Genomic DNA, 24,829 nt, shown 5'->3' on the forward strand with positions numbered 1-24,829 from the left:
TTACAGCGCCAGGGGACGGACTGGGGAATTCTCCAATCCGAGTCGCCGACGTTGGCAGCACTGTCCAATCAGAAGCGCGGCTTGCCGAGCTCTGTCCAATCAGGCCCCTGGGACGGGACGCCTCTGTCCTAGCCGTGAGTGCCCCGCCTGCGCCTAGCGGTCCCCGGCGACCCGGTTCCTGTCGCGCTCACCTGCGCTGGTAGCGAAGAAATCCCCCCGGGACATGGTGAGTGTGGCGCAGGAGAGGATCCCGGTGCGGGGCGGCAGGAACCGGCGACCGCCCGAGACCGCGGCTTGGAGGGAGCTGAGGGACGCGGGGGGCGGCCCCGGCGAGGGCGGCGCAGGACGGGAGCCTGGGCCCCGGGGGTCCTGCCGGGCCCCGCCTCCCGCGCTGAGGTCGCGGCTAGGGCGCTCCGAGCTCCGGGTCCCCGCCCGCCTCTGGCCCCAAGGCTGCAGAGCGGGGAGCGGCGCCCGGAGCCCGACTCCGTCCCCGTCGTCCCGGGGCCCCCGCGTCCCTGCGCTCCCGACCCCCCACGCCCCGCCCGGGGCCGCGACGCCTCTGAGCGTTTGTCTGCGGCTTCGGGACCCCTGGGCCGCGGGAGGCAGAGTCGCCCGAGACCCCGAGGTGCGGTCCAGGCTCCCCCGGGACCCGCCCTGGGGCCGACGCCGCGGTGCCTCCTGGGGTGCGGGTCCCTGGTCGGTGCCGCCTCCGCCCGCGCTCCAGCGGCTTAGCTCCTTGGAGGCCCCGCGCCTCCGGCCGCGGTCTCTGGGGGACCCTGGGTTCCTCCCGGGACAGCCCGGGAGCGGTGGGGCCTCGGCGGGGGCGGAGACGCCCCCACCTGCAAAGGCAGCCCCTGGGGCGTGCGAGGTTTTCTCCCCTGAGTCCCGGTTTTCCTTCTTGAGGACTTCTTGTCCCCTCTGACCCCAAGATGCCTGGGGAAGGTAAGGGGAAAAAAAGCAAGGGTTCCTGGTCCCTGGGTTCTCACACACAAGGAAGAAAAGTAATTGAAAAGACTAGAGAAACAAGGGAGAGCGAGGACCCCAAAAGCAAACGCACGCAGACCCACAGCGGGGACGCCCGGGAGGCTGGTGCATTAGTGTCCTCGGACTGCTGTAGCAACTGACTGCAAACGAGGGGGCTGAAACCACGGAAATATATTCTTTCACGGTTCCCTAGAAAGTGTGGATTTGAGGACGTTTCTCAGATCTGTTTTGAGTACTAGCAATGGGATTCCTTGCTGAGGCAACACCTGAGTTGGGGGTGGGAGAGCGTCCGTCGTGGTAGCCTGGCCAGACTTGACCCCTCCCTGGGTTTGTCACTGTGAAAAGATTTTCATTTTTTCGAGTCAGCAGTTTTTAGTAAGTGAAACGTACATTTAATTAGTAGAAGTTGGAAGATAAAATATTTCCAGGCCGGGCGCGGTGGCTCAAGCCTGTCATCCCAGCACTGTGGGAGGCCGAGGTGAGCAGATTACTTGAGGTCAGGAGTTGGGGACCAGCCTGGCCAACATGGAGAAACCCAGTCTCTACTAGAAATACAAAAATTAGCTGGGCGTGGTGGCGGGTGCCTGTAGTCCCAGCTACTCGGGAGGCTGAGGCGGGAAAATCACTTGAACGCAGAAGGTGGAGGTTGCGGTGAGCTGAGAACGCGCCATTGCACTCCAGCCTGGGTGACAGAGCGAGACTCCGTCTCAAAAAAAAAAAAAAAAAAACTTCCAACGGGGTGAATTTCAGGAAAAAAATTAAAATCTTTGTCTTACATTCCATTTGTTAAACATTCCCTGGAGTGTGTGTAGTTTCTCAGATCTGTTATTTTCTGTTTTCTTTTATTACTATTATTTTTTTGGGAGCTCTGTTGCCCATGCTGGAGTGCACTGGTGCGATCACAGCTCACTGCAGCCTCCACCTCCTGGGCTCAAGCGATCTTCCTGCCTCAGCCTTCTGAACACAGGGACTCCAGGTGTGTGCCGCCATGCCTAAGCTTTTGTATTTTTTTGTTTCTAGGGATGGGGTCTTATTTTGTTACCCAGGCTGGTCTCGAACTCCTGAGCTCAGGTGATTCTCCCTCCTCGACCAGCCTTGTTCTTTTCTTTTGAATGACAATAAATAGGATTCCAGGGCCTAGACGTCAAAATGTTACTGGGGAGAAGAGTCTCAGAGAAATAGAGAAAATCTCCTTTCCACCATAGGTGCAGAAAAATGAATACATTGCCACGAAACATGTTGCAGATAAATTATACAAATTTACCAAAATATGTTATTCTCCTTGACATGGTAGAGAATTTTTGACGGTGGATGATTCTGTTCTGCTTCCAATACTGCAGTACCCTTTCCTTAATTCTATAATACATTTTTTGTTGTTCCTGAAATAGGTAGAATACAAGATATTTTTCTTGTTTAGATGACAGTTTGTCCCAGCTCCATATATTAAAGTGTTTATCCTCTGCAATGCCGGCCCTGGCACTGATCAGATTTCCCCAAACACAGGGGCTGCCTCAGGGCTGTGTCCCTTTACTTTATTTTTTGTTTTGTTTTGTTTTGTTTTGTTTTGAGACAGGGTCTCGCTCTATTGCCCAGGCTAGAATGCAGTGGTGCTGTCTCGGCTCATTGCAATCTCTGCCTACTGGGTTCAAGCGATTCTCCTGCCTCGGCCTCTAAAGTAGCTGGGACTGTAGGCACCTGCTACCATGCCTGCCTAATCTATCTTTCTTTTTTTTCTTTCTCCCTCTTTCCTTTCTCTCTCTCTCTTTTTTTTTTTTTTAAGAGGGAGTTTCGCCCTTTTCGCCCAGGCTGTAGTGCAGTGGCAGGAACTTGGCTCACTGCAACCTCTGCCTCCCGAGTTCAAGCAATTCTCCTGCCTCAGCCTCCTGAGTAGCTGGGATTACAGGCATCCGCCACCACGCCCAGCTAATTTTTGTATTTTTAGTAGAAATGGGCTTTCACCACATTGGCCAGGCTGGTCTCGAACTCCTGACCTCAGTTGATCTGCCCGCCTCAGCCTCCCAAAGTGCTGGGATTACAGGCGGGAGCCACTGCACCTGGCCATTTTTATGTATTTCTAGCAGATACAGGGTTTTGCCATGTTGGCCAGGCTGGTCTCGAACACCTGACCTCAGGTGGCCCGCCCGCCTCACCCTCCCAGAGTGCTGGGATCATAGGTGTGAACCACCATGCCCCCAACCAGGGTGTTTTAAAATTGGCGGCTGGTCACAGAGGTCCCCTGTGCCTGGCTGTGCCAAGATTTCAGACACCCAGGAGGAAAGCAGATCTTTAGGGTAAACACATTGTTGCATAAACAGTTTCAGCACAATAAGCAACTCCTCTATTGCGATGAGAACCCTCCCCAAATCCAGGCTAGCTTATGCCAGCCAAGGGCCAACTATGCAGGCAGGACTTTCTAAGGTTAGGGGCCCTCAGGCCTTTGGGTTGGCTCTTCCTGCGTCCACCCCCTAGCCCACTGCACAGGTGTCTCTACCACAGAATTATTATGGGAGGCCCCTATGAAGTAGGAGGAGACCACACTGCAGTAATGATTTCACTTGTGCTGTTTAGGGCTCCTGGACTTAGCCAGGTAAGGTAAATTCCATTGGCTGCAATGGAATTATTATTTTTTTAATTTCCATTTTTATTTCAGATTCATGGGCACATGTGCAGGTTACAAGGGAATATTGCATGATGCTGAGATTTGGGCTTCCATTGAGCTTGTCACCCAGATAGTGGACATGGTAGCCATGAGGAAGGGTGTCAGCCCTTTCCCCCTCTGTCCCTCCATTTGGAATCCCCAGCGTCTATTGTTTCCAGTTTTATGTCCATGTCTACCCAAGATTTACTTCCCACTTGTAAGTAAGAACATGCCATATTTGGTTTTCTGTTTCTGCATGAGTTTGCTGAGGATAATGGCCTGCAGCTGCATCCATGTTGCTGCAAAGGACATGATTTCGTTCTTTTTTATGGCTGTGTAGTATTCCACGGTATACATGGACCACATTTTCTTTAGTGCACTGTCCGTGGTCACCTAGGTTGATTCCATGTCTTTGCTATTGTGAATGCTGCTGCAGTGAACACACAAGTGATGTGTTTTTTGGTAGAATGATTTCTTTTCCTTTGGGTAGATGCCCAGTAGTGGGATTGCTGGGTTGAATGGTGGTTCTGTTTTTAGTTCTTTGAGAAATCTCCATACTGCTTTTCATAGAGGCTGTACTAACTTACATTCCCTCCAACCATGTATAAGCATTCCCTTTCACAGCCCTGCCAACATCTGTTATTTTTTAACTTTTTAATAACAGCCATTCTGACGGGTGTGAGATGGTATCTCATTGTGCTTTTTATTTGCATTTCTCTGATGATTAGTGGTGTTGAGCATTTTTTCATATGCTTGGACCACAAAGGTCTTAGAAAGCCAGGTGGCTTATTAAGTTTCTGTAGTATTCTCTTCCTTCCCCCGTTACTATTTTTTTACTGGAGAGAGGCACCAATTCCTGCACAGCATAACTCTGGCCAGTAAGTCAAACTTAGACCTGGGTGTCTTCCAGGGACAAGGCAGTGTCCTGAGTGCCAGGGTAAGTACAAAACAAGTCCAACCCCCTAGGGGACAGGTAGTCAGTCCCCTTGGAAACACATTGTTTGCAATGGTCGGGACACCCCAAGCAGAACTTAACATTGGTCAGGCAGTCAGGTTAGCAGGGCTCCCAGTGTCACCTCCCACGTGGGCCTCCTGTCCTAGGGTTCTCAGTGTAGACCGAATAATTCAGTTTAGTCCTCAGTTTCAGAGGCTCTGCCCGAGGCATCATTTTCAAGCAGTTTTGCATGTCTGTGATACCAGTTCATTGACCTCTCCAGTATGGACGACACCTAGAGGTGTCCTTTGTGGAAAGTTCAGGAACTGGGGCCACTTGCTGCTGTCTCAGGGTTGTCGGGTGTGATCAGAGGCTTAGCAGCCAACCTGAATTCAGAGCACTCACAGCTGCATGCGACACTTCCTTCAGGAAGAGGGGAGCGTTTCGGTCACAGCTCTGAATCAGACAGTTCCATCCAAGGTCAAGCCAGTCCTTCACTGTGGGCAACTGAGTGAGCCACGTGAACCAGCCAGCACCCCTGATGTTTTTCATAGTTCAGGGCCTTACCCGGGAGTGTCTGACTCTGCAGTGTTTCCTGAATTAGAGTCCTGTTCATTGAGCCTAGCCCTGCTGTCACGTCAGCGTAGTGAAGGCTGAGTTAGCAGTGGACATAGTGAGGATGAATTAGCAATGGGCAGTGTCAGGTTTTAGCTTACAGTCAAGTCCACGCAGTTGGGATCTGAGTTCAGAATTCCATAAAACACTGAAGGCTTTGCTTCTGCAGCAGTAAAGCTAGGTATTGCTGGGTTGGACAGCTGTGTTCCAAGATCAAGTTGCAAGCAAGAGTTTCCTAAGCGCTTTTGGTCTCATGAATCTTAGAGTCCAAACTGACAGTTAAAAATATGCACATGTGGTTTGAAAACCATCAACTCTTGAGGTTGTCAGAAATAGGTTTTCATAAGAGCGCATTAACAAACTAGAAACTACTACTTCACATTCCAAAAGTGTATCTCCACTTAGAGATTGCCTCTCTTTTCATTTGTTTCCCTTTTCCCTGAACCTCCAATAGGAAAAATGATAGTAAAAATCAGTTGTGGAGACCTAATCTTAATACTTAGAGTTTAAATTCCAATCCATGCACCAGGGGCAAAGAGCAAAGAAGTTGTGTCTGTCACTTAAAAAAAAAAACAAAACAAAAAACTGATTGAGATGATCCCTGTAGTGCTTTTAAAGTGACAAATATTTTACCATTTTCTCTCATTTTTATCACACATGCCGATGCAGTAGTATTCCTCGTCTCTTAGAGCTTCTGGTAGCCCCAGGTGTTCCTTTGCTTGTGGCACCATAATTCAGTCTCTTCCTCCATCTTCCACGTGGCCACCTTCCGTGTGTGTTTCTGTCTTCATGTGACATTTTCCTCTTATAAAGACACCAGTCAGGGGAGGGGGAGGGATAGCATTTGGAGATATACCTAATGTTCAATAACGAGTTACTGGGTACAGCACACCAACATGGCACATGTATACGTATGTAACTAACCTGCACATTGTGCACATGTACCCTAAAGCTTAAAGTATAATTAAAAAAATGGTTAAGATGGTAAATTGTATGCTATATGTATTTACCACAGTTAAAAAAATTGGAGAAAAAATCCTTGGAATATAGTAGGTGCAGGTTCAAATCCTGCCTTCAGCATTTATTAGCTGAACTGATGCTAATAAAATTACTTAATCTGAAAAAATTTTTAAAAAAATAAAGACACTAGTCATATTGGAGTAGGGCCCATTGGATTAGATGATGTCATTTTACTTTATTACATCTGCAAGGATCCTATTTACAAATAAGGTTATAGTCACAGGTACCAGGAATTAGGACACGGACATGTCTTTCTGGGGGACCACGTCACAAGAAACCGCTGGCAGTTCAGCATTTACAGGGATAGCATTATGCTAGCAGGGAAGACCATGGCTGGTCAGGTGGTAAACCAAGGGGAAGCAGGGAACACTCCAGCCTTTTTTTTAACCAGCAGCAGGTTTTAAAAAAGCATGGAGTGTCCCCTGCTTCCCCAGGGTTTACCTAAAATTGTGCTCCAGCCTTGGGAATTAACTTTCTTTTCCCTCCCAATGCAGCACAAACTTTTACCGTTTTCCTCACCCAAAGCTTACCTTTCAGAACATGGGGGCCCTTTCTCCTACCTGGAGAAGAAAACAAAAACCAAACACTGCTCTTTGTTTTCTTTTCTTTTTTTTTTTTTTTTTGAGCTGGAGTCTGGCTCTGTCGCCCAGGCTGGAGTGCAGTGGTGCCATCTCTGCTCACTACAAGCTCCGCCTCCCGGGTTCACGCCATTCTCCTGCCTCAGCCTCCCGAGTAGTTGGGACTACTCGGGAGTCCCACTACCCGAGTAGTTGGCGCCCACCACCACACCCGGCTAATTTTTTGTATTTTTAGTAGAGACGGGGTTTCACCGTGTTAGCCAGGATGGTCTCAATCTCCTGACCTCGTGATCCACCTGCCTTGGCCTCCCAAAGTGCTGGGATTACAGGCGTGAGCCACCGCACCCAGCCACCCAGGATTTTTTTTAGATGAAGTCTTACTGTGTTTCTCAGGCTGTAGTGCAGTGGCACAATCTTGGCTCACTGCAACCTCTACCTCCTGGGTTCAAGCTATTCTCGTGTCTCAGCCTCCCAAATAGCTGGGATTACAGGCACGTGCCACCACGCCCGGCTAATTTTGTATTTTTAGTAGAGATGGGGTTTCACCATGTTGGCCAGGCTGGTCTCAAACTCCTGACCTCAAGTGATCCGCCTGCCTCAGCCTCCCAAAGTGCTGGGGTGACAGGTGGGAGCCACTGCCTCTGGCCAGTACCCAGGATTTTTATTGCTGGCTGATCACATAAGCATCCCCTGCCTGGTATGTACACAGATTCCATTTCCAGAAGGAAAGCAGCTGTTCAGCATTAACAGTGGTGTTTGCACCATGAGTAATCTGAATTAGGGTGGGGTGAACCTTCCTAAAACCCAAGTTCTCAGACACCAGCTAAGGGCAACATTGCCAGAAAGCCTTTCTAAGGATAGAGTCTAAGGCCCGCAATGTTAACTTCTTTCGGCATATGGGAACTTTATTATTAAAAAAACACTGCAAATACACTGCACTATGAGCAATTAAGGCTGACCCAGGGAGCTCATATTGTCCCCTGTGCCAGTAGGAGGGTCCTGTAGATACTCTGCAGCTCTGTGAATAGGACTGTTCTAGCATCAGAATTGCTGCGTGACAGTATTTTGTCTGTCTCGTGCTCATAGATGGAAAGGAGTTGATCTTTCTCAGAAAGCAGGTTTGAGGGAACCTTGCATCTCGGGGGTTCCATGCACCTGTGCCCAATATGCAATATGGAAATATTGAGAGTGCAGCCTCTAGAGTGGTATGTGGGGAATCACTTCCTCCTGGAATTTGAGACACAGAATTTTCTAGGAAGGCACTATTGAGTCCTTTATCTCTTTTATAACCATTGAAAATTCGTAGTCAAATGGTTTGGACTTCAGTTAACTCTTTTGCAAAGTGGGACTCTTAACTTTATCCTTAAGGTTAGCAATAATACTTTTTTTTTTTTTTTCTGAGACTGAGTCCTGCCCTATCACCCAGGCTGGAGTGCAGTGGCATGATCTTGATGCATTGCAACCTCTGCCTCCCGGGTTCAAGCAATTTTCGTGCCTCAGCCTCCCAAGTAGCTGGGACTACAGGCGTGCACCACCATGCCCGGCTAATTTTTTTTTTTTTTTTTTCAGTAGAGATGAGGTTTCACCATATTGGCCAGGCTGGTTTTGAACTCCTGACCTGAAATGATCTGCCTGCCGCGGCCTCCCAAAGTGCTGGGGTTACAGGCATGAGCCACCACACTTGGCCCAAGAATACTTTCTTTTGGCTCTGGTGAAAAGAGCTGTCTTGGCATTGTGTGCACCTCGCTCTGTGTATACTTAGTGAGTGTGCCTGTGTGTATGAGAGAGAGCCAGCGTGTGAGAGAGAGACAACCCAGAGTTAATTGTTGGGCTTCCGTCACTGAGGCTCGAAGTATAGGGAATGTGTGGAGGTCTACGTTCTCGTGTCTTTTTCCTCTTTCCTAAGGTCTGATTTCTCAATAACTTCTAGTTTCCAAGTTAAAATCAATACTTCTCAAAAGAATGTTTTCATTCAGCCAGTTGGACCAGGAGTTCTTTAAGACACTATGGCTACCTGGCCCTTATGAAGGAAATGGAAGGGAATGTTCCCAGTCCTTCGGTGTTTTTATCCCGTAAAACTTCAGTTTTGACCCTGTGCTTTGTGTAGTGCCGAATGATGGTGTGTGCAGCAGGGGAGGAGCTAAAACGGTTTGTGTGACAAGGGACTGATGGTCTTAAAATACAAGTATTTGTTTCACTTATATAGCATTTGTTTGATATCTCCAATGTGGTCTGAATCCTTTTGATAGAGAATAATGTCTTCAGTTGGTCCCAGTAAAAGTACAGAGAGAAATTCAGTGTGTTAGTGGTCCTGTTGAAATCTATGAGGAAGTGAGTGTAGAGTAGACAGGAAGGAAGAGGTGTGACAACTGAGTCACAGGGTAGATGTCAGGGGACCACAGAATCTTGTTTGAACTACATACGAATTGAGTACAATGCTCCTGGGATCTCGGTCTCAACCATCCTCCCATAAATATGTTGAATTGTTTTAGGACTCAGTGGTCTTTGAGGATGTGGCTGTGGACTTCACCCTGGAGGAGTGGGCTTTGCTGGATTCTGCTCAGAGGGACCTCTACAGAGATGTGATGCTGGAGACCTTCCAGAACCTGGCCTCAGTAGGTAAGGATGACGTCATTCCTTCCTTCACGTAGTTATTGAGAGGACAAGTATTTCTTACACATCAGACCTGTTCCAAGGCTTGGAATGTGGAAAGGGAATAAATTGGTAAATAAGACAGACATAGTCACAGCTGTCGTAGAGCTAGAATGTAATGTTTTTCCATGAGAATGAGAATCTGTATTTCAGCTTTTTCTTTTTGTAGAGAAAGCTCCCTTCATGTCGTCATTGTGGATATAGCTTTGATAGGCCTAGTGAAATTTGTTTGTGCAAGTCAGTGAAAATTTGATTTTTTTTTTTTTTTTCTTTTGAGATGGAGTCTCGCTCTGTCGCCCAGGCTGGAGTGCAGTGGTGTGATCTCGACTCACTGCAACCTCTGCCTCCCGGGTTCAAGCAATTATCTGCCTCAGGCGCCCAAGTAGCTGGGATTACAGGCGAGCGCCACCATGCCTGGCCAATTTTTGTATTTTTAGTAGAGACGGGGTTTCACCATGTCAGCTAGGCTGCTCTTGAACTCCTGACCTTGTGATCCACCCGCCTCAGCCTCCCAAAGTGCTGGGATTACAGGCATGAGCCACCGCGCCTGGCCGTGATTTTTTTTTTTAATAATTTTTCTATGCTTACTAATACTGTTTATTGAGTTGCTTACCTTTTTGACCATTTTGTGTTTAATGAAGTCCTGAGATAGCTAAACTCCTCAGTGTCGTTTTCTGCTAACAAGTGCCTTCTTATATGATTTGTTTACTTTTTGGTTTCAGATGATGAAACTCAATTTAAGGCCAGTGGGTCAGTTTCTCAGCAGGATATTTATGGAGAGAAAATACCCAAGGAATCTAAAATAGCCACGTTCACCAGAAATGTTTCCTGGGCCTCTGTTTTAGGAAAAATTTGGGACAGTCTTAGCATCGAAGATCAAACCACAAACCAGGGGAGAAATCTCAGGTGAGTTGCACTCGCAAGAGAACATAGTATTTCAGGAGAGAATCTTAGTCTGTCATTAAACTTTAAAAAATCAAGCAAACAGAAAACTCATCCAAGCCTAGCTCCAATTTGCTTAATCCGCAGAATTTTTACAAAAAATATTTCTTTAAATGTGACATAGACAGTGAGTGACATTAGAAACATAATTCAGATGGAAACCATTATCAAGAAACCCTAGGCCAGGTACGGTGGCTCACACCTGTAATCCTAGCACTTTGGAAGGCTGAAGTGGGCAGATCACTTGAGGACAGGAGTTTGAGACCAGCCTGGCCAACATGGTGAAACCCTGTCTCTACTAAAAATACAAAACTTAGCAGGGCATGGTGCCGCAGGCCTGTAATCCCAGCTACTCGGGAGGCTGAGGCAGAATTGCATGAACCCAGGAGGCAGAGGTTGCAGTGAGCTAAGACTGCACCACTGCACTCCAGCCTGGGTAACAGAGTAAGACTCTGTCTCAAAAAAAAGAAAGAAAGAAAGAAAAAGAAACCCTATACATAAGAAACACTGTTTTAATAATGGCAGTGGTCAAACCATCTTCCAGGGCATTCAGTTTATTTCATTTTCAGACAGTTCACATGGGGTGAAAAACCTATGCTTTCACTGAAAATGGTTAAGATGCAGTCCTAATCCTAATAAATACTAACAAATCATTATTAATCAAACCAATAACATGCTTCTCATTTTTAGTAGAAATCATGTGTTGGAGAGACTCTGTGAAAGTAATGATCAATGTGGAGAAGCCCTCAGCCAGATTCCACATCTTAATCTGTACAAGAAAATTCCACCTGGAGTAAAACAGTATGAATACAACACGTACGGAAAAGTCTTCATGCATCGCCGCACATCCCTCAAGAGTCCCATCACAGTTCACACTGGACACAAACCGTATCAGTGCCAGGAATGTGGGCAGGCCTACAGTTGTCGTTCACACCTAAGAATGCATGTGAGAACCCACAATGGAGAGAGACCCTATGTGTGTAAATTATGTGGGAAAACCTTTCCTCGTACTTCCTCCCTCAATCGGCATGTAAGGATTCACACTGCTGAGAAAACCTACGAATGTAAGCAATGTGGGAAAGCCTTTATTGACTTCTCAAGTCTTACTAGTCATCTCAGAAGTCACACCGGAGAGAAGCCATACAAGTGTAAGGAATGTGGGAAAGCTTTCAGTTATTCCTCAACGTTTCGAAGACACACAATAACACACACTGGCGAGAAGCCATATAAATGTAAGGAATGTGGAGAAGCCTTTAGTTATTCCTCAACTTTTCGAAGACATATGATTTCACACACTGGAGAGAAGCCACATAAATGTAAAGAATGTGGGGAGGCCTTCAGTTATTCTTCGGCTTTTCGAAGACACATGATAACACACACTGGAGAGAAACCCTACGAATGCAAACAATGTGGGAAAACCTTCATTTATCTCCAGTCCTTTCGAAGACATGAAAGGATTCACACTGGAGAGAAACCCTATGAATGCAAACAGTGTGGGAAGACCTTCATTTATCCCCAGTCCTTTCGAAGACATGAAAGGACTCATGGTGGAGAGAAACCCTATGAATGCAACCAGTGCGGGAAAGCATTCAGTCACCCCTCCTCCTTTCGAGGACACATGAGGGTGCACACTGGAGAGAAACCCTATGAGTGCAAGCAATGTGGGAAAACTTTCAATTGGCCCATATCTTTACGAAAACATATGAGAACACATACTAGAGAGAAACCCTATGAATGTAAGCAGTGTGGGAAAGCCTTCAGCTTGTCTGCTTGCTTTCGAGAACATGTGAGAATGCACCCTGAAGACAAATCCTATGAATGCAAGCTATGTGGGAAAGCTTTCTATTGCCACATATCCTTACAAAAACATATGAGAAGGCATACCGCAGAGAAACTCTATGAATGCAAGCAGTGTGGGAAAGCTTTCAGTTGGCCTGAACTTTTGCAACAACATGTGAGAACGCACACTGTAGAGAAGCCCTATGAATGTAAGGAATGTGGGAAGGTCTTCAAATGGCCATCATCTTTACCAATACATATGAGACTGCATACTGGAGAGAAACCTTATCAATGTAAGCATTGTGGGAAAGCATTCAACTGTTCCTCATCCTTAAGACGACATGTGAGAATACACACTACAGAAAAACAGTATAAGTGTAATGTAGGACATCCTCCTGCAAATGAATTCATGTGCAGTGCTTCAGAAAAGTCACACCAGGAGAGAGATCTGATCAAAGTTGTAAATATGGTGTTGCCTTTATGAGTTCCTTATCCTGAAAGTGGACACTCAAGGAGTGTGTCTGTAGTTCATTTGCAAATAAACATTTAGTTGAAAAATAATTCTCCAAATACTCTCAGCTATCCTACATGAATTTGAACAGGTAGTTTCTTACGATTCAGTAAATAAAACTTTCATCTTAGAGTGTTTTGGACTCATGGATGATTTGAAGTGTATTTTTAATATGCAAGTAGGTTCAAGTTTTATTTAATTTCTTAAATTGTAACTGACTTAGTGTGGCAGGTATTGGATATTACGTATCTATTATATTTTCCACCTTTCTTACTGGGAGTATTTTTATTGTTTGGCCAGAGGAGCCTTATTCCATTTTTTAAGAAGTAGTTGGCAGAATTTTGTAATTATGCAAAGTTGTTTAAGGAGTATAGCCTCAAATGAATTGTAATTTTTAATGTTTGCCCATTGCTGTTTGTCTTTGCTTGTGATTGTGAATTGGACAGTAGGCTTTGACTTGTGATGTGACAGAGAAATCCAGAGTTGCAGATAGTTCTTCTGCATTGTTGTCAGTGTGGGTAGTGTTAGGAACTTCATTTGCTGGAATGCATTTCCTTTATGGTTCCATGTCCAAATTTACCAATAGCAATAACTTGAATGAAATTTAGAATGAAGAAGAAGTAAGTCATTGCTGAGCTTTTGGGGTCACATTAAATGGAGATGGACAGATGCATAGGGGCTTCGTGAACATCAACCTTCAGCTTATTTTCCAGATTCTTATTCCCGCCAATCAAGAGTACCATCAAAAGAAACACTTAAGTGCTTGATTTCCACTGTGTCAGAGGTGTAGTCTTCCTCAGACATCTCCATTAACTTGATATTAGGGATATTCCTGTGTGGTCAGTCACCTAGAGTCTGGATTTTTCTGAAAACCCTGCATGACCTCTTGACCAGTGATTCAGACTGTCTTGTTTGGCAATCTCTGAGCTTCTGATTCTCCCGTTCTGTAGATCTTAACATATTTGCATGGGGTCTAATTTATATAGTGAACACCTTATTATCTTAATACTTCCAGTGGCTCTGTGATCCTGATTCCACCACGAAAGCCACAGTGTTGCAGTCAAAGAAGAAAAACAACACATGGGACTTTGTACCCTATTGCATTTTTAAGTGTGCCCACCGAGTCCTATGTGAGAACAAATACCTTCCTCATATATTAGATTTAGGGAAATTTCTGTTACTCAGAACTAAATGCAGTTTCTTGATATAGGTTAAATTATTAGGTTTGATTATGTATCATTAAAAATAATGTGGATTTTGTTTCAAGGAAAACCTTCTGTAGATATTTCTTAGAAATATCCTGTTTAGCTGGGCACAGTAGCTCATGCCTATAATCCCTGCACTTTGGGAGGCTTGAGGTCAGGAGTTTGAGACCAGCCTGGTTAACATGGTGAAACCCTGTCTCTACTAAAAACACAAAAATTAGCCAGGCATGGTGGTGAGTACCTGTAACCCCAGCTACTTGGGAGGCTGAGACAGGAGAATCGCTTGAACCTAGGAGGTGGAGGTTGCAGTGAGCCAAGATCACACCACTGCACTCCAGCCTGGGAGACAGGGAAAGACTCCATCACACAAGCAAGAAAAGAAAAAAAAATCCTATTTACTGTGCTTTCAAATTAGTTGTTTAGAGACTATATTAATTTCCCAGGGCTGCCATAACAAAGTACAAAAACTGGGTGACATAGGAAAACAAACTTTTTGTTTCTCAGTTCTGGACCCAGAAATCCAGAAACAAGGCATTGGCAGGACCATGCTTTTTCTGAAGATGCTAGGGAAGGATCTGTTTCAGAACTCACCTAGCTTCTGGTAGTTCCTTAGCTTGTGGCAGCATAACTCTAATTTTCACATGGTATTCTCCCTGTGTGTGTGTCTCTCCATGTGACAATATTTTTATACATACACACCACTCATTGGGTTAGGCCCCACTCTACTTCAGTATGATTTTACCTTAACTAATTACGTTGGCAACAACTCTCTTTCCGCATACTGAGGTACCGTGAATTAAGATTTCAACATAAAAATTTTAGGAGACCCAATTCAACCCATAACACTAAGAAATGTTATTTTTTGTTTACCGAGAGAATTATGGATTTCAAATCAACTTTGTAATTTTGATAATTTAAGCATGTTACATTTTGAATCAGTATTACCAAGTATATACAAATACAGGTATTTTTTGTCATATAAATGTTATTTTTAATTGCTGTATACTTAACATTTGCCATTAAAATGATTTTTTTTTTTTTTGAGACAGAGTCTCGCTCTGTCACCCAGGCTGGAGTGCAGTGGCACGACCTTAGCTCACTGCAACCTTCGTCTCCCAGGTTCAGTTGATTCTCCTGCCTCAGCCTCCCGAGTAGTTGGGATTACAGGCACGCACCACTACACCCAGCTAATTTTTGTATTTTTGGTAGAGATGGGGTTTCACCATGTTGGCCAGGCTGGTCTTGAATTCCTGACCTCAGGTGATCTGCCCACCTTGGCCTCCCAAAGTGTTGGGATTACAGGCGTGAGCCACTGCGCCCGGCCTAAAATGATTTCTTATTTGTGGTTAATAACAATTAAAAAGCGGAAATAATGGTTTTGTCAATGCCCTCTACCCAGAAACCACCAGGATCACACTGGTAGTCAAAGAAAATTCGCTGTGTTAAGTTGAAGTTTGAAGACGTGCTCAAGAAAGGGCTGTGGCTTGTATCAGAGGGTGTTTAAAAGGATTTACTATCAGATTTGGCCTTGTGTTCTGTGATTTTGGTGAGCGTTCAAGGAAGCCAGGCTTTGGTCTGGATTGGATGTTCTCAGGTCATGAATATAATTCTCTGGGAACTCCCAAAGTTCTCATCTACAAAGCAGAAGTTAATTGGAGCTGAAAACTAATCAGTAAAGCAGCAGCAGCCAGTCATACTGGGGAGAAGAGGGGAATGTTTGATGGTTTTTGTGGTTTAGAGGTGAGTTCCGGAACAAAAGAAGACATGTTTGACATCCTCAAACGAGAAAATTTTTCATGTGTTTTATAGGCCAAGGAGGCAGAAGCTTTTGTTTTAATGAGCCAGAAAGCCCCAAAAGCCTATTTAAGTTTTCTCAGGTATCATTTCAACCTCTGAACTTCCAGAATTAACTAGGGAAGAGGAAAAACGTGTAACACCTTAGAGTTTTATTAAAGAGCAAACAATATCCAATAATCTCCATTACTTTCCATGTTAACATAAGTTTTCATAACGCTCTATAGATGAATGTGATTTGGCAGTCGCTTGTATTTCTTAACACCCACGTACCCATCATTCCCTCTTAGATGAAAAAAGTTAAGCACAGGGACCACAGAGTCTTGTATATTCATGTAGCTCATGATGATGGAATCAAGTTTGAAGGCTTAACCTGTGCTTAACCTATATTGGGCATTGTCAAAACTTAAATTTAGAACACTGGAAAGCAAGTATAATTAATTTTACAAATAGGGCATCAAATTTTGCAAAAAGACTCCTAAGGCTATATGGTATTCTTTTTATAAGACATGGAAAAGGCAAAGATAAAGGAAACGAACAAATCGCTGGTTAGAAGTAGGGGATTTGAGTACAAATGGGCGTAAGAGTGTTCTGTCATGATTGTAGTGGTGAAAACAAGCATTTACGAAAACTCATAAGGCTACTCTTAAAATAGCAAATTTTGTTGTATGTATATTTTAAAGTTAAACCATAAAAATGCTTTCAGTATGTTAAAGAACTCAAGACCAGGTGCAGTGGCTCATGCCTATAATCCCAGCACTTTGGGAAGCTGAGGCGGGAGGATTGCTTGTGGCCAGGAGGTTGAGGCTGCAGTGAACTATGATCATGCACTGCACTCTACACTGGGCCACAGAGCAAGACCCTGTCTCAAAAAAAAAAAGGAATACAAAACATTCCTGAAACTTGACATATAAGTTCGCAATAAGACTTTTCCCTAGCTGGGCGCGGTGACTCATGCCTGTAATCTCAACCTTTTGGGAGACTGAGGCAAGAGGATCACTTGAGGTCAGGAGCTCAGTGTGGGCAACATAGCGAGACCTCAACTCTACAAAAAATTAAAAAGTGAGCCAGGCGGGGTGGTGCACGTCTGTGGTCCCAGCTACTTGGCAGGCTGAAGCAGGAGGATCACTTGAGGCCTTGAGGAGCCATGATCGTGCCACTGCACTCCAGCTTGGGTGACAGAGCAAGACTGTCTCAAAAAAAATAAGACTTCCCCCACCATCTTGGAATTCTTCTCTGGAGGAAATGTAGGGCTGGGTGACAAGGACTTGTGCCTCGTCAGACCCTGTTTGAAACCCAGTCTGAAGTTTTGAAACACCCACAAGGGCCATACCTGATTTTATCTCACGCACGTAACAGGAGAGAAGAGGGAGGTCTTCCAGCATCTGTCTTTGAGTTTACACCAGGTTCTTCCCATCTGATCTTTGGGAATGCTGTGGTTCTGAAACATAAAACGGGGACCCTCCACTTCTTCCCAGGAATATCCTGCCTGGGAGCATCCTGATCCTGTCTTCAGACAAGGGGCATCCGCATCTTGTTTTCTAGGGCCTTTCCTGAGGCCACTTCCAGCTCCAAAGTTCTCATCTCAAGCTCAGCTCTGTGTCTTCATGCTGGGAAACGTCTTTATGGATGCCCAAACTCCTCTTGCTGTTGGGAACACGTGGCAGCCCTGCGTTGTGAGGTGAGAGAAGAGGCAGTGGCAGAACCCATGCCATGGAGACACGCCCATCAGCCACAGCAGCTCCTGCTACTGCATAAATCCATAGGCACAATCACACGCCTCACGGTGTCAACATCTCCCGTGACATCACAAAGATGCCCAGCTGGGACCCACCTACAGTGATGGGGTGATGGGGTTTCACCTATAAGCGGGCAAACAGGCACTCCTCCTCACTGTCCAGTCACCTGACGTGCTTTTTCTGCGCACTCAGGTCGTGACACCTCAGGAGGTGCCCATCGCGCCCCAAGCTCCTCACGTGCCTCCTCCCCACAGTCCGGGACGCGTCTTACTAACGCCTCACCAGAGCGCATGCGCCCTCCTCAGGAGCAGCCTCAAAGCGCGCAGCCTCAGCCCATTGGCCTGCGGGAAGTGGAGTTCCGGAACAGAAGCCCCTCAGTCTCCGGAAGCCCCGCCCTGCAGACTGTTCCCAGGATGCAACACGGGCTCGCGTCTAAAAGAGCTGTGCTTTGTTGGGGCTATCTGGGAGTTTCCGCCTTCCATGAAGTGCGCAGGCGCACTTAGGCGAGGCGCGGCGACTCTAGGAAGTGGAGACATCAAGAGTGGTACTGGAAGTGGCGGAAGCTCTCCTCTTGCCCTCTTCAGCTTCCGGTGTAATGGGTCCCGGATATCGCGTGGCTGTGGCAGGTAGACAGCCCGCCCTTCAGAGGCCTTTATCTTGTGATGGCAGATGTACATGAGTAGACACGACAGACGCGGAAGGACCCTGATGGTCCGAGGGACCTTCCACAGCAAGTAGAAGGCACTGCTGTGAATATGGTGGCGTCAGAGGTGACTGCAAAAAAGGACAGGGCAGCTGGGCGAGGAAGAGATACCAGTGATGTCCTAACTGAGCTCCCTGGGTCTGGTAGTGAGGAGCTCAGTCTTAGAATTTGAGCCGTGTCAGGGGCTACAGCATCATCACTCTTGTCCTGTCGCAGACTCAGGCTCCCTGTTCTCAGGTTCTTATGTAGACAGTGAGGGTTCAGGGAGGCTCCCACCACCACCACCACCACCACCACCACCACTCCACCAAAACGGCTGAAGGACCTTCCTTTAGGGTTCGGGGGATCTCCTCCTTCCACAAGGGATGGATGTGAAGACAACTCATTCTTTGATGTTCAGATGGATGTGGCCCTCTGATGAAATGTGTGCACACCTCGCCAAATGCATATGTCTGTTGAGCCTGGACATTAAGTATTTCTTGATGTTCTTCTGTGTAACAGGTGATGTCCTAGGTGCTGCAGTGAACAGAAGAAACAAAATATCCTTGTTCCCTTGAAGCTAATGTCGTAGGGGCCAAAAACAAAACAAACAAACAAAAAAGGGATGCAAGTCAAGTACACTTTGTATGGACAGTGGTAATTCCTAAGAAGAAAAACAAAGATGGGCTTAAGGGGTGCAGAGGGCCTGGACTATGTGTGTCTGTGGGATAGTCTGTTACTACCTCTGGGACTCTCATCTCTTGAGTGTGCTTGGGTGTGTCCAACTGTTTTTCCTAGTGACAAAGTCTGGGTGATTCTGTGGGGACATATATTGGTGTATCTGGGAGGTCCCATGTGTCTCAGTGGTGGTCCCTGTTTTCAGGAAAGAGTGTCTGTGAATGTCCATGTGTCTCACTGCACAGCTGTGATTTTTCTGTGTCTCTGTGTTTTCCAGTCTTTGTGTGATGAAATATAAAGGCCTAGCAGGCTCAGAGTTATTAATGAATTGTACTTAAGCGTTGAGAGGCATATATTTATTGCACTATTAAATTCTTCCAAAATATAGTTTAAAAAAAAAGCTTCACAGTTTTTTACTAAGTTTGAGTGAATTTTTTTTTCAGGGAGTGGGGGACAGAGTCTCCATCCGTTGCCCAGGCTAGAGTGCCGTGGTGCAGTCTCAGCTCACTGCAACCTCTGCCTCCTGGGTTCAAGCGATTCTCGTGTCTCAGCCTCCCAAGTAGCTGGGATTACAGGTGTGTGGCACCATGTCCAGCTAATTTTTTGTATTTTTAGTAGAGATGGGGTTTCACTATGTTGGCCAGGTGGGTCTCAAACTCCTGATCTCAAGTGATCTTCCACCCACCTCAGCCTCCCAAAGTGCTGGGATTACAGGCGTGAGCCACTGCGCCCAGCCTCAAGTTGATTTTTTAAAGTTTGGCATTCATTGTTTATTTAAAAAACAACAATTGGGCAGGGACCAGAGGCTCACACCTTTAATTCCAGCACTTTGAAATGTCGAGGCAGGTGGATTCCTTGAGCTCAGGAGTTCAGACCAGGCTGGGCAACTTGGAGATACCCCATCTCTGCAAAATATGAAAATTAGCCAGATATGGTGAGGCTTGCTTGTAGTCGCAGCTAATCAGGAGGCTGAAGCTGGAGGATAGCTTGGACCCAGGAGGTCGAGGCTGCTATAAGCCGTGATCATGCCACTGCACTCCAGCCTGGAAATAAGAGCAAGACCCTGTCTCAAACAAACCCCATCTCAAACAAACAAATAAAAACAGCCATATTTTATTTTAAAATATACATCAAATGAATTATTAACAGGAAGCCTGTTTTCTAAATGCTAATCCTTTAAACACTAATTTTTATGAAAGTGGCCAGTGCTTTTTGTAAATCATAAAACATGAGTGTTTTCTTCAATTTGGTTTGTAAATGAATAATATCAGAGTTTGCACTTCCCTTGGTTCTTAAATAGAATATTTTCAGAAATCGAAGCATATAAAATGCATCAGGAGTTTTGACCGAATTTCCTAGTGATTGATGGAGGCCAGCCAATCCTCAGTTGCACCTCAGAGCCTGCCATTAAATTTAAGATAGAAAATGAGAAACTAAACTTCTCAATTGACAGTGATCCGACTTTCTCTGCCAGCTTCTCAGAGGACTCATCTCTACTGTCACTTTTCATTCTTTTCAAGCTGTCAGAGTCTTTAGGCAACCTGTTTCATCACCCATGTCTCAGGCCACACCAATATCCTCAGTTCTGATTAACACTCATTATAGCTTTCCAGTTTCTGAAGCCTCACCGGTAAACTGTCTAGGTAGTGATTTGCTACATAAATTTAATGCCATCATGCAATGTAATGGGAAAGGTATTTTTATTCCCCTGACCTGAGACCAAACCTCAAACTTTCTACTTTCCCTAATTGAGACTCATCCTCTGAAGAGGGTGCAACCTCAAGTGATGTTCCAACTACTTCTAATGACTGATGTCCCAGTTAGTCTCTGGGCCTCATATGCAAATGAAGTTGCATTGCTGCAGAGCGCAGAGACTGTGCACGTTACCTGGAAAAGGAATGAGCCTTTTCTTTTCTTTTTTTTTTTTTTTTTTGAGATGAAGTCTCGCTCTGTCGCCCAGGCTGGAGTGCAGTGGCACGATCTCGGCTCACTGCAAGCTCTGCCTTCCGGGTTCACGCCATTCTCCTGCCTCAGCCTCCCGCATAGCTGGGACTACAGGCGCCCGCCACCATACCTGGCTAATTTTTTGTATTTTTAGTAGAGACGAGGTTTCACCGTGTTAGCCAGGATGGTCTCGATCTCCTGACCTCTTGATCCGCCCGCCTTGTCTTCCCAAAATGCTGGGATTACAGGGGGGAGCCACCGCGTCCGGCCTAAGCCTTTTCAATCAATAGCTCAATGCCCTCTCGTGTCAATATGCAGAACAAGGAACTGAATCTATACTAGACTTTATTACAGCGCAGTGTCCATTATCTTTACTTTCTCCCACTATAATACCCCAGTCTTGCCAGTAAAAATGAGAAGGGAAGTTTGACTTTGATGAGCACCAAATTTACCAATTTTACAAAATCTAATAGCCATAATTCTTGTAGTTCCTCAGCACCCTACAGCTCCCACTATTTTTACCCTAGTTCCTGCGTCTGCAGCCTGGTTTGCATGAATGGGCCTCTGCTCAGCTGTCTTTTCCATTCCTTTGCATCCTGATTCGCAGTTCCTCTTTGCAGTTCTGTTTAGAGGAGGACAGTGGGTATGGCCTGCACACCTCAGGAATATTGCTGGTACCCCATCCATATTTTCCCAAGTCCTTAAGGCCTACTCAGACTTTGTAACATTTATCCAAGGCTCTACTCTTGTTCAGTATACTGATGATGTCTTTGTAGCCAAACTAAGCAAGGTGGTCTTATGGATTTCCTCATTCTCCTAGAGACACTAGCTGAATTAAGCCATAAAGTCTCCCAATCTAAATTTCAGTGGGTGTAGATAGCTATTACTTAGGATGCGAGGTATCTCAGGGCACCCAAAGCTCACCCAGAACACCTTGAATCAATTTTATCCATCGCTCTCTGCAAAATAAAAGCAGGTATGGGCCGGATGAAGTGGCTCACGCCTGTAATCCCAGCACTTTGGGAGGCCAAGGTGGGCAGATCATGAGGTCAAGAGATCGAGACCATCCTGGCTAACACAGTGAGACCCTGTCTCTACTAAAAATGCAAAAAAAGCTGGGCGTGGTGGCTCACGCCTGTAGTCCCAGCTACTCAGGAGGCTGAGGCAGGAGAATTGCTTGAACCCAGGAGGCAGAGGTTGCAGTGAGCCGAGATCGTGGCACTGCACTCCAGCCTGGGCAACAGAGCAAGACTCTGTCTAAAAAAACAAACAAAACAACAACAACAACAAAAAGATATGTATAATTCTAGGAGCAGCTGGCTCTCTTCACTGAGAATTCCTACTTTTGCTCCTTTGCTAAACCTCTGTATGCCGTCCTCTCACGTGCTGCCTCAGAGCCTAGTATCTGCCCCTCAGAGATATTGACCTTCTTTGTTTTTTTTTTTTGTTTTGTTGTTGTTGTTGTTTTCAGACGGAGTCTCCCAGGCTGGAGAGTGCAGTGTCGCGATCTCGGCTCACTGCAAGCTCCGCCTCCTGGGTTCACATCATTCTCCTGCCTCAGCCTCCCAAGCAGCTGGGACTACAGGCGCCCGCCACCATGCCCGGCTAATTTTTTGTATTTTTAGTAGAGACAGGGTTTCACTGTGTTAGCCAGGATGGTCTCGATCTCCTGACCTTGTGATCCACCCGCCTCAGCCTCCCAAAGGGCTGGGATTATAGGTGTGAGCCACTGCACCTGGCCTCTTTATGCACTCTTAACCTGTCTCTTCTCATTCCTTCATCACCACTGGACTTTGGGTACCCTGCGGGTGATGTTGAGGCTGGTCCCCAACAATTGTTATTTGTGAAAACTTTACAGTACCCACGTATAGCCAGCAGCCCCTTTAAGGGAACATAACTCTCCCTGGCTGGCCAACAAATAGCTCGGAGCCAAGCAGTCATCAGCTGTCGCATCTGCCAGGGAGCGTTGTCCTTCACGGAAAGCATCTAAAGCATTAGCTCTCTGCTGCGTGTGGTTAGAGTGTGCTGAACGTTTTCCGATGGCTTCATGGTTTGAGTTGACAGGATGACATCATGTGTGCCTAAAGCAGTGCCCGCGATGGCCCAAAAAGTATGCGCAATGAGCAGAAAATTAGCACACTTGTGTCAAGAGGAGGTTTGGCAGTGGGTGTGAGATGGAGCAGGGACTCCCTCTTCACGGCCTGTGGATCTCCCAGGCATAGAGATAAAGAACAATCTTGCTTTTCTTCAAGGTAAATTTCAGTCACCTAGTTAGCCCCAAGAAGTAAATATGCAACTTGAGAAGCAAGAAGGTAACGGTAGCCTAAAACAATAGCCAAGGAAGCTAGAAGCATCGGATGTGTAGTTCTCCTATAGAAACTAAAGATGGTGACCGGGCGCGGTGGCTTACGCCTGTAATCCCAGCACTTTGGGAGGCTGAGGCGGGCGGATCACGAGGTCAGGAGATCGAGACCATCCTGGCTAACACGGTGAAACCCTGTCTCTATTAAAAACACAAAAAAAATTAGCCGGGCATGGTGGCAGGCGCCTGTAGTCCCAGCTATTCGGGAGGCTAAGGCAGGAGAATGGCGTGAACCCTGGAGGCAGAACTTGCAGTGAGCCCAGATCGTGCCACTGCACTCCAGCCTGGGCAACAGAGCGCGACTCTGTCTCAAAAAAAAAAAAGAAAAAGAAAAAGAAAGAAGCATGTGTTATGGGTTGTACTCTAAGGTGCCAGTAAGTCTGATGATCAGGACAAAGTAAGGGGCCCTAAAGGCTGGGGTGGAGCCTAAGTAAAGCTGCACACAGTGGAGAAGCCCCGTTTGGAAGACCATGTGTGGTCTGTAATGTCAGCAAGGTTTGTTTGAGCCATCAGTTCTAGGAGGCCTCTAGCCCGAGAGTATGAGAGAGCAGAAAGTTGCTTTGAACGCCTTGTTCAAGAGCCCAGCGTTGGCCAGGCATGGTGGCTCATGCTTGTAATCCCAGCACTTTGGGAGGCTGAGGCAGGTGGATCACAAGGTCAAGAGACCAAGACCATCCTGACCAACATGGTGAAACCCTGTCTCTACTAAAAATACAAAAATTAGCTGGGCGTAGTGGCGGGCACCTGTAGTCCCTGCTACTGGGGATGCTGAGGCAGGAGAATCGCTTGAACCCAGGATGTAGGGGTTGCAGTGAGCTGAGATTGCACCACTACACTCCAGCCTGGTGACTGAGCGAGACTCCTTTTCAAAAAATTAAAATAAAATAAATAAATAAATAAAAGAGCCCAGTGTTGTGTTGGAACAGGAATTAAAACAGATTAAAGAATGTGTAAGCAGAAACTCAGCTGTATGTAAGAAAACCCAATTCCCCCTGAGAACAAGAAAGAGCTGGAGTCTTTGAAAAATTAACTGCCTGTTTTTCTGTGGCTAGTGAGCCTTATCTCTCCTCCCTTCCCAGGCATTGTGAAGACCGTGCTTCTCTAGTTGTGCAGCTGCGAGTTCACTAGACAGATCAACTCAAGTCGCAAAACATGTTTTGCCCTGAAAAGTAAGAAATGATGTAATGCACGTCTCAATTAATTGAATAACTGTCTTTGTCTCTCGCTTCTGTGATATGCTTCCCCCTGCACAGATCTCCCCTGGCCCCACAAAATGCTTAAAAGGTAACTTAACTCTTTGTTCAGGGCTCAGTCCTTTGGATGCTAATCCGACTGGGCCGGTGCAGCTAAATAATAAATATCCTCCTGAACCCCATCGGCCTCTCTGATTCCTTATCAATCCCGCTACAGTGTAGTCTGAGAAAAGAACTGAGCACCTTGATCACTGTCAGTAGCATCAGTAACCCCAAGGGAAGGGCGGGTCTTGGTGAAACCCTGTATTGTGGCTCAGCAGGAGAACGTCTGGTGGGATTGGTAAGGAATATTAGCATTTAAGTGGCTCCCGTGATCACAGTATACGGAATAGCCTCTGCAAAGGTGGGCAGGAACCCTATAAAATCTATTTGCTCTCGGCCCTACCAACAGGCTTCCAGGGATTATGCCTCCTTGATTATATGTCATTTGCCTGTAGACTATTCATCTGCCTGCACATTGAGCGCTCAGCTGTGGAGTTTTTTCATAGGTACACAGATATTCGTGACCTTGATTTTTAC

General features: G+C 46.2%; 1 protein-coding gene across 7 annotated transcripts; it reads left to right on the forward strand.

The window, feature by feature from the left end:
* On the forward strand, window positions 1-24,432 carry ZNF555 (zinc finger protein 555). Of its 7 annotated transcripts, none has more exons than XM_063701959.1 (4): window positions 1-226; window positions 9,262-9,388; window positions 10,144-10,327; window positions 24,137-24,432. In XM_063701959.1, exons 1-4 carry the CDS (start codon window positions 224-226, stop codon window positions 24,183-24,185), a joined length of 363 nt encoding a protein of 120 aa, XP_063558029.1. In that variant the 5' UTR covers window positions 1-223; the 3' UTR covers window positions 24,186-24,432. The 7 variants fall into 7 exon arrangements, with proteins under 7 accessions (XP_063558029.1, XP_030863350.2, XP_030863349.2 ...); XM_031007490.3 differs by lacking the exon at window positions 24,137-24,432 and adding an exon at window positions 11,057-12,783 and having other exon boundaries at window positions 7-226; XM_031007489.3 differs by lacking the exon at window positions 24,137-24,432 and adding an exon at window positions 11,054-12,783 and having other exon boundaries at window positions 8-226.
* Window positions 24,433-24,829: the final 397 nt, after the last annotated feature.

Source organism: Gorilla gorilla, chromosome 20 (genome assembly GCF_029281585.2).
Source record: "Gorilla gorilla gorilla isolate KB3781 chromosome 20, NHGRI_mGorGor1-v2.1_pri, whole genome shotgun sequence".
Classification (NCBI taxonomy): Eukaryota; Metazoa; Chordata; class Mammalia; order Primates; family Hominidae; genus Gorilla; species Gorilla gorilla.

Coding starts and splice junctions, on each gene's coding strand:
- ZNF555 (XM_055371199.2), top strand. CDS start 3,639: ATGGGCACATGTGCAGGTTACAAGGGAATATTGCATGATGCTGAGATT. Junction 9,389..10,143: donor CCAGAACCTGGCCTCAGTAG/GTAAGGATGACG, acceptor TTTTGGTTTCAG/ATGATGAAACTCAATTTAAG. Junction 10,328..11,053: donor AACCAGGGGAGAAATCTCAG/GTGAGTTGCACT, acceptor TCTCATTTTTAG/TAGAAATCATGTGTTGGAGA.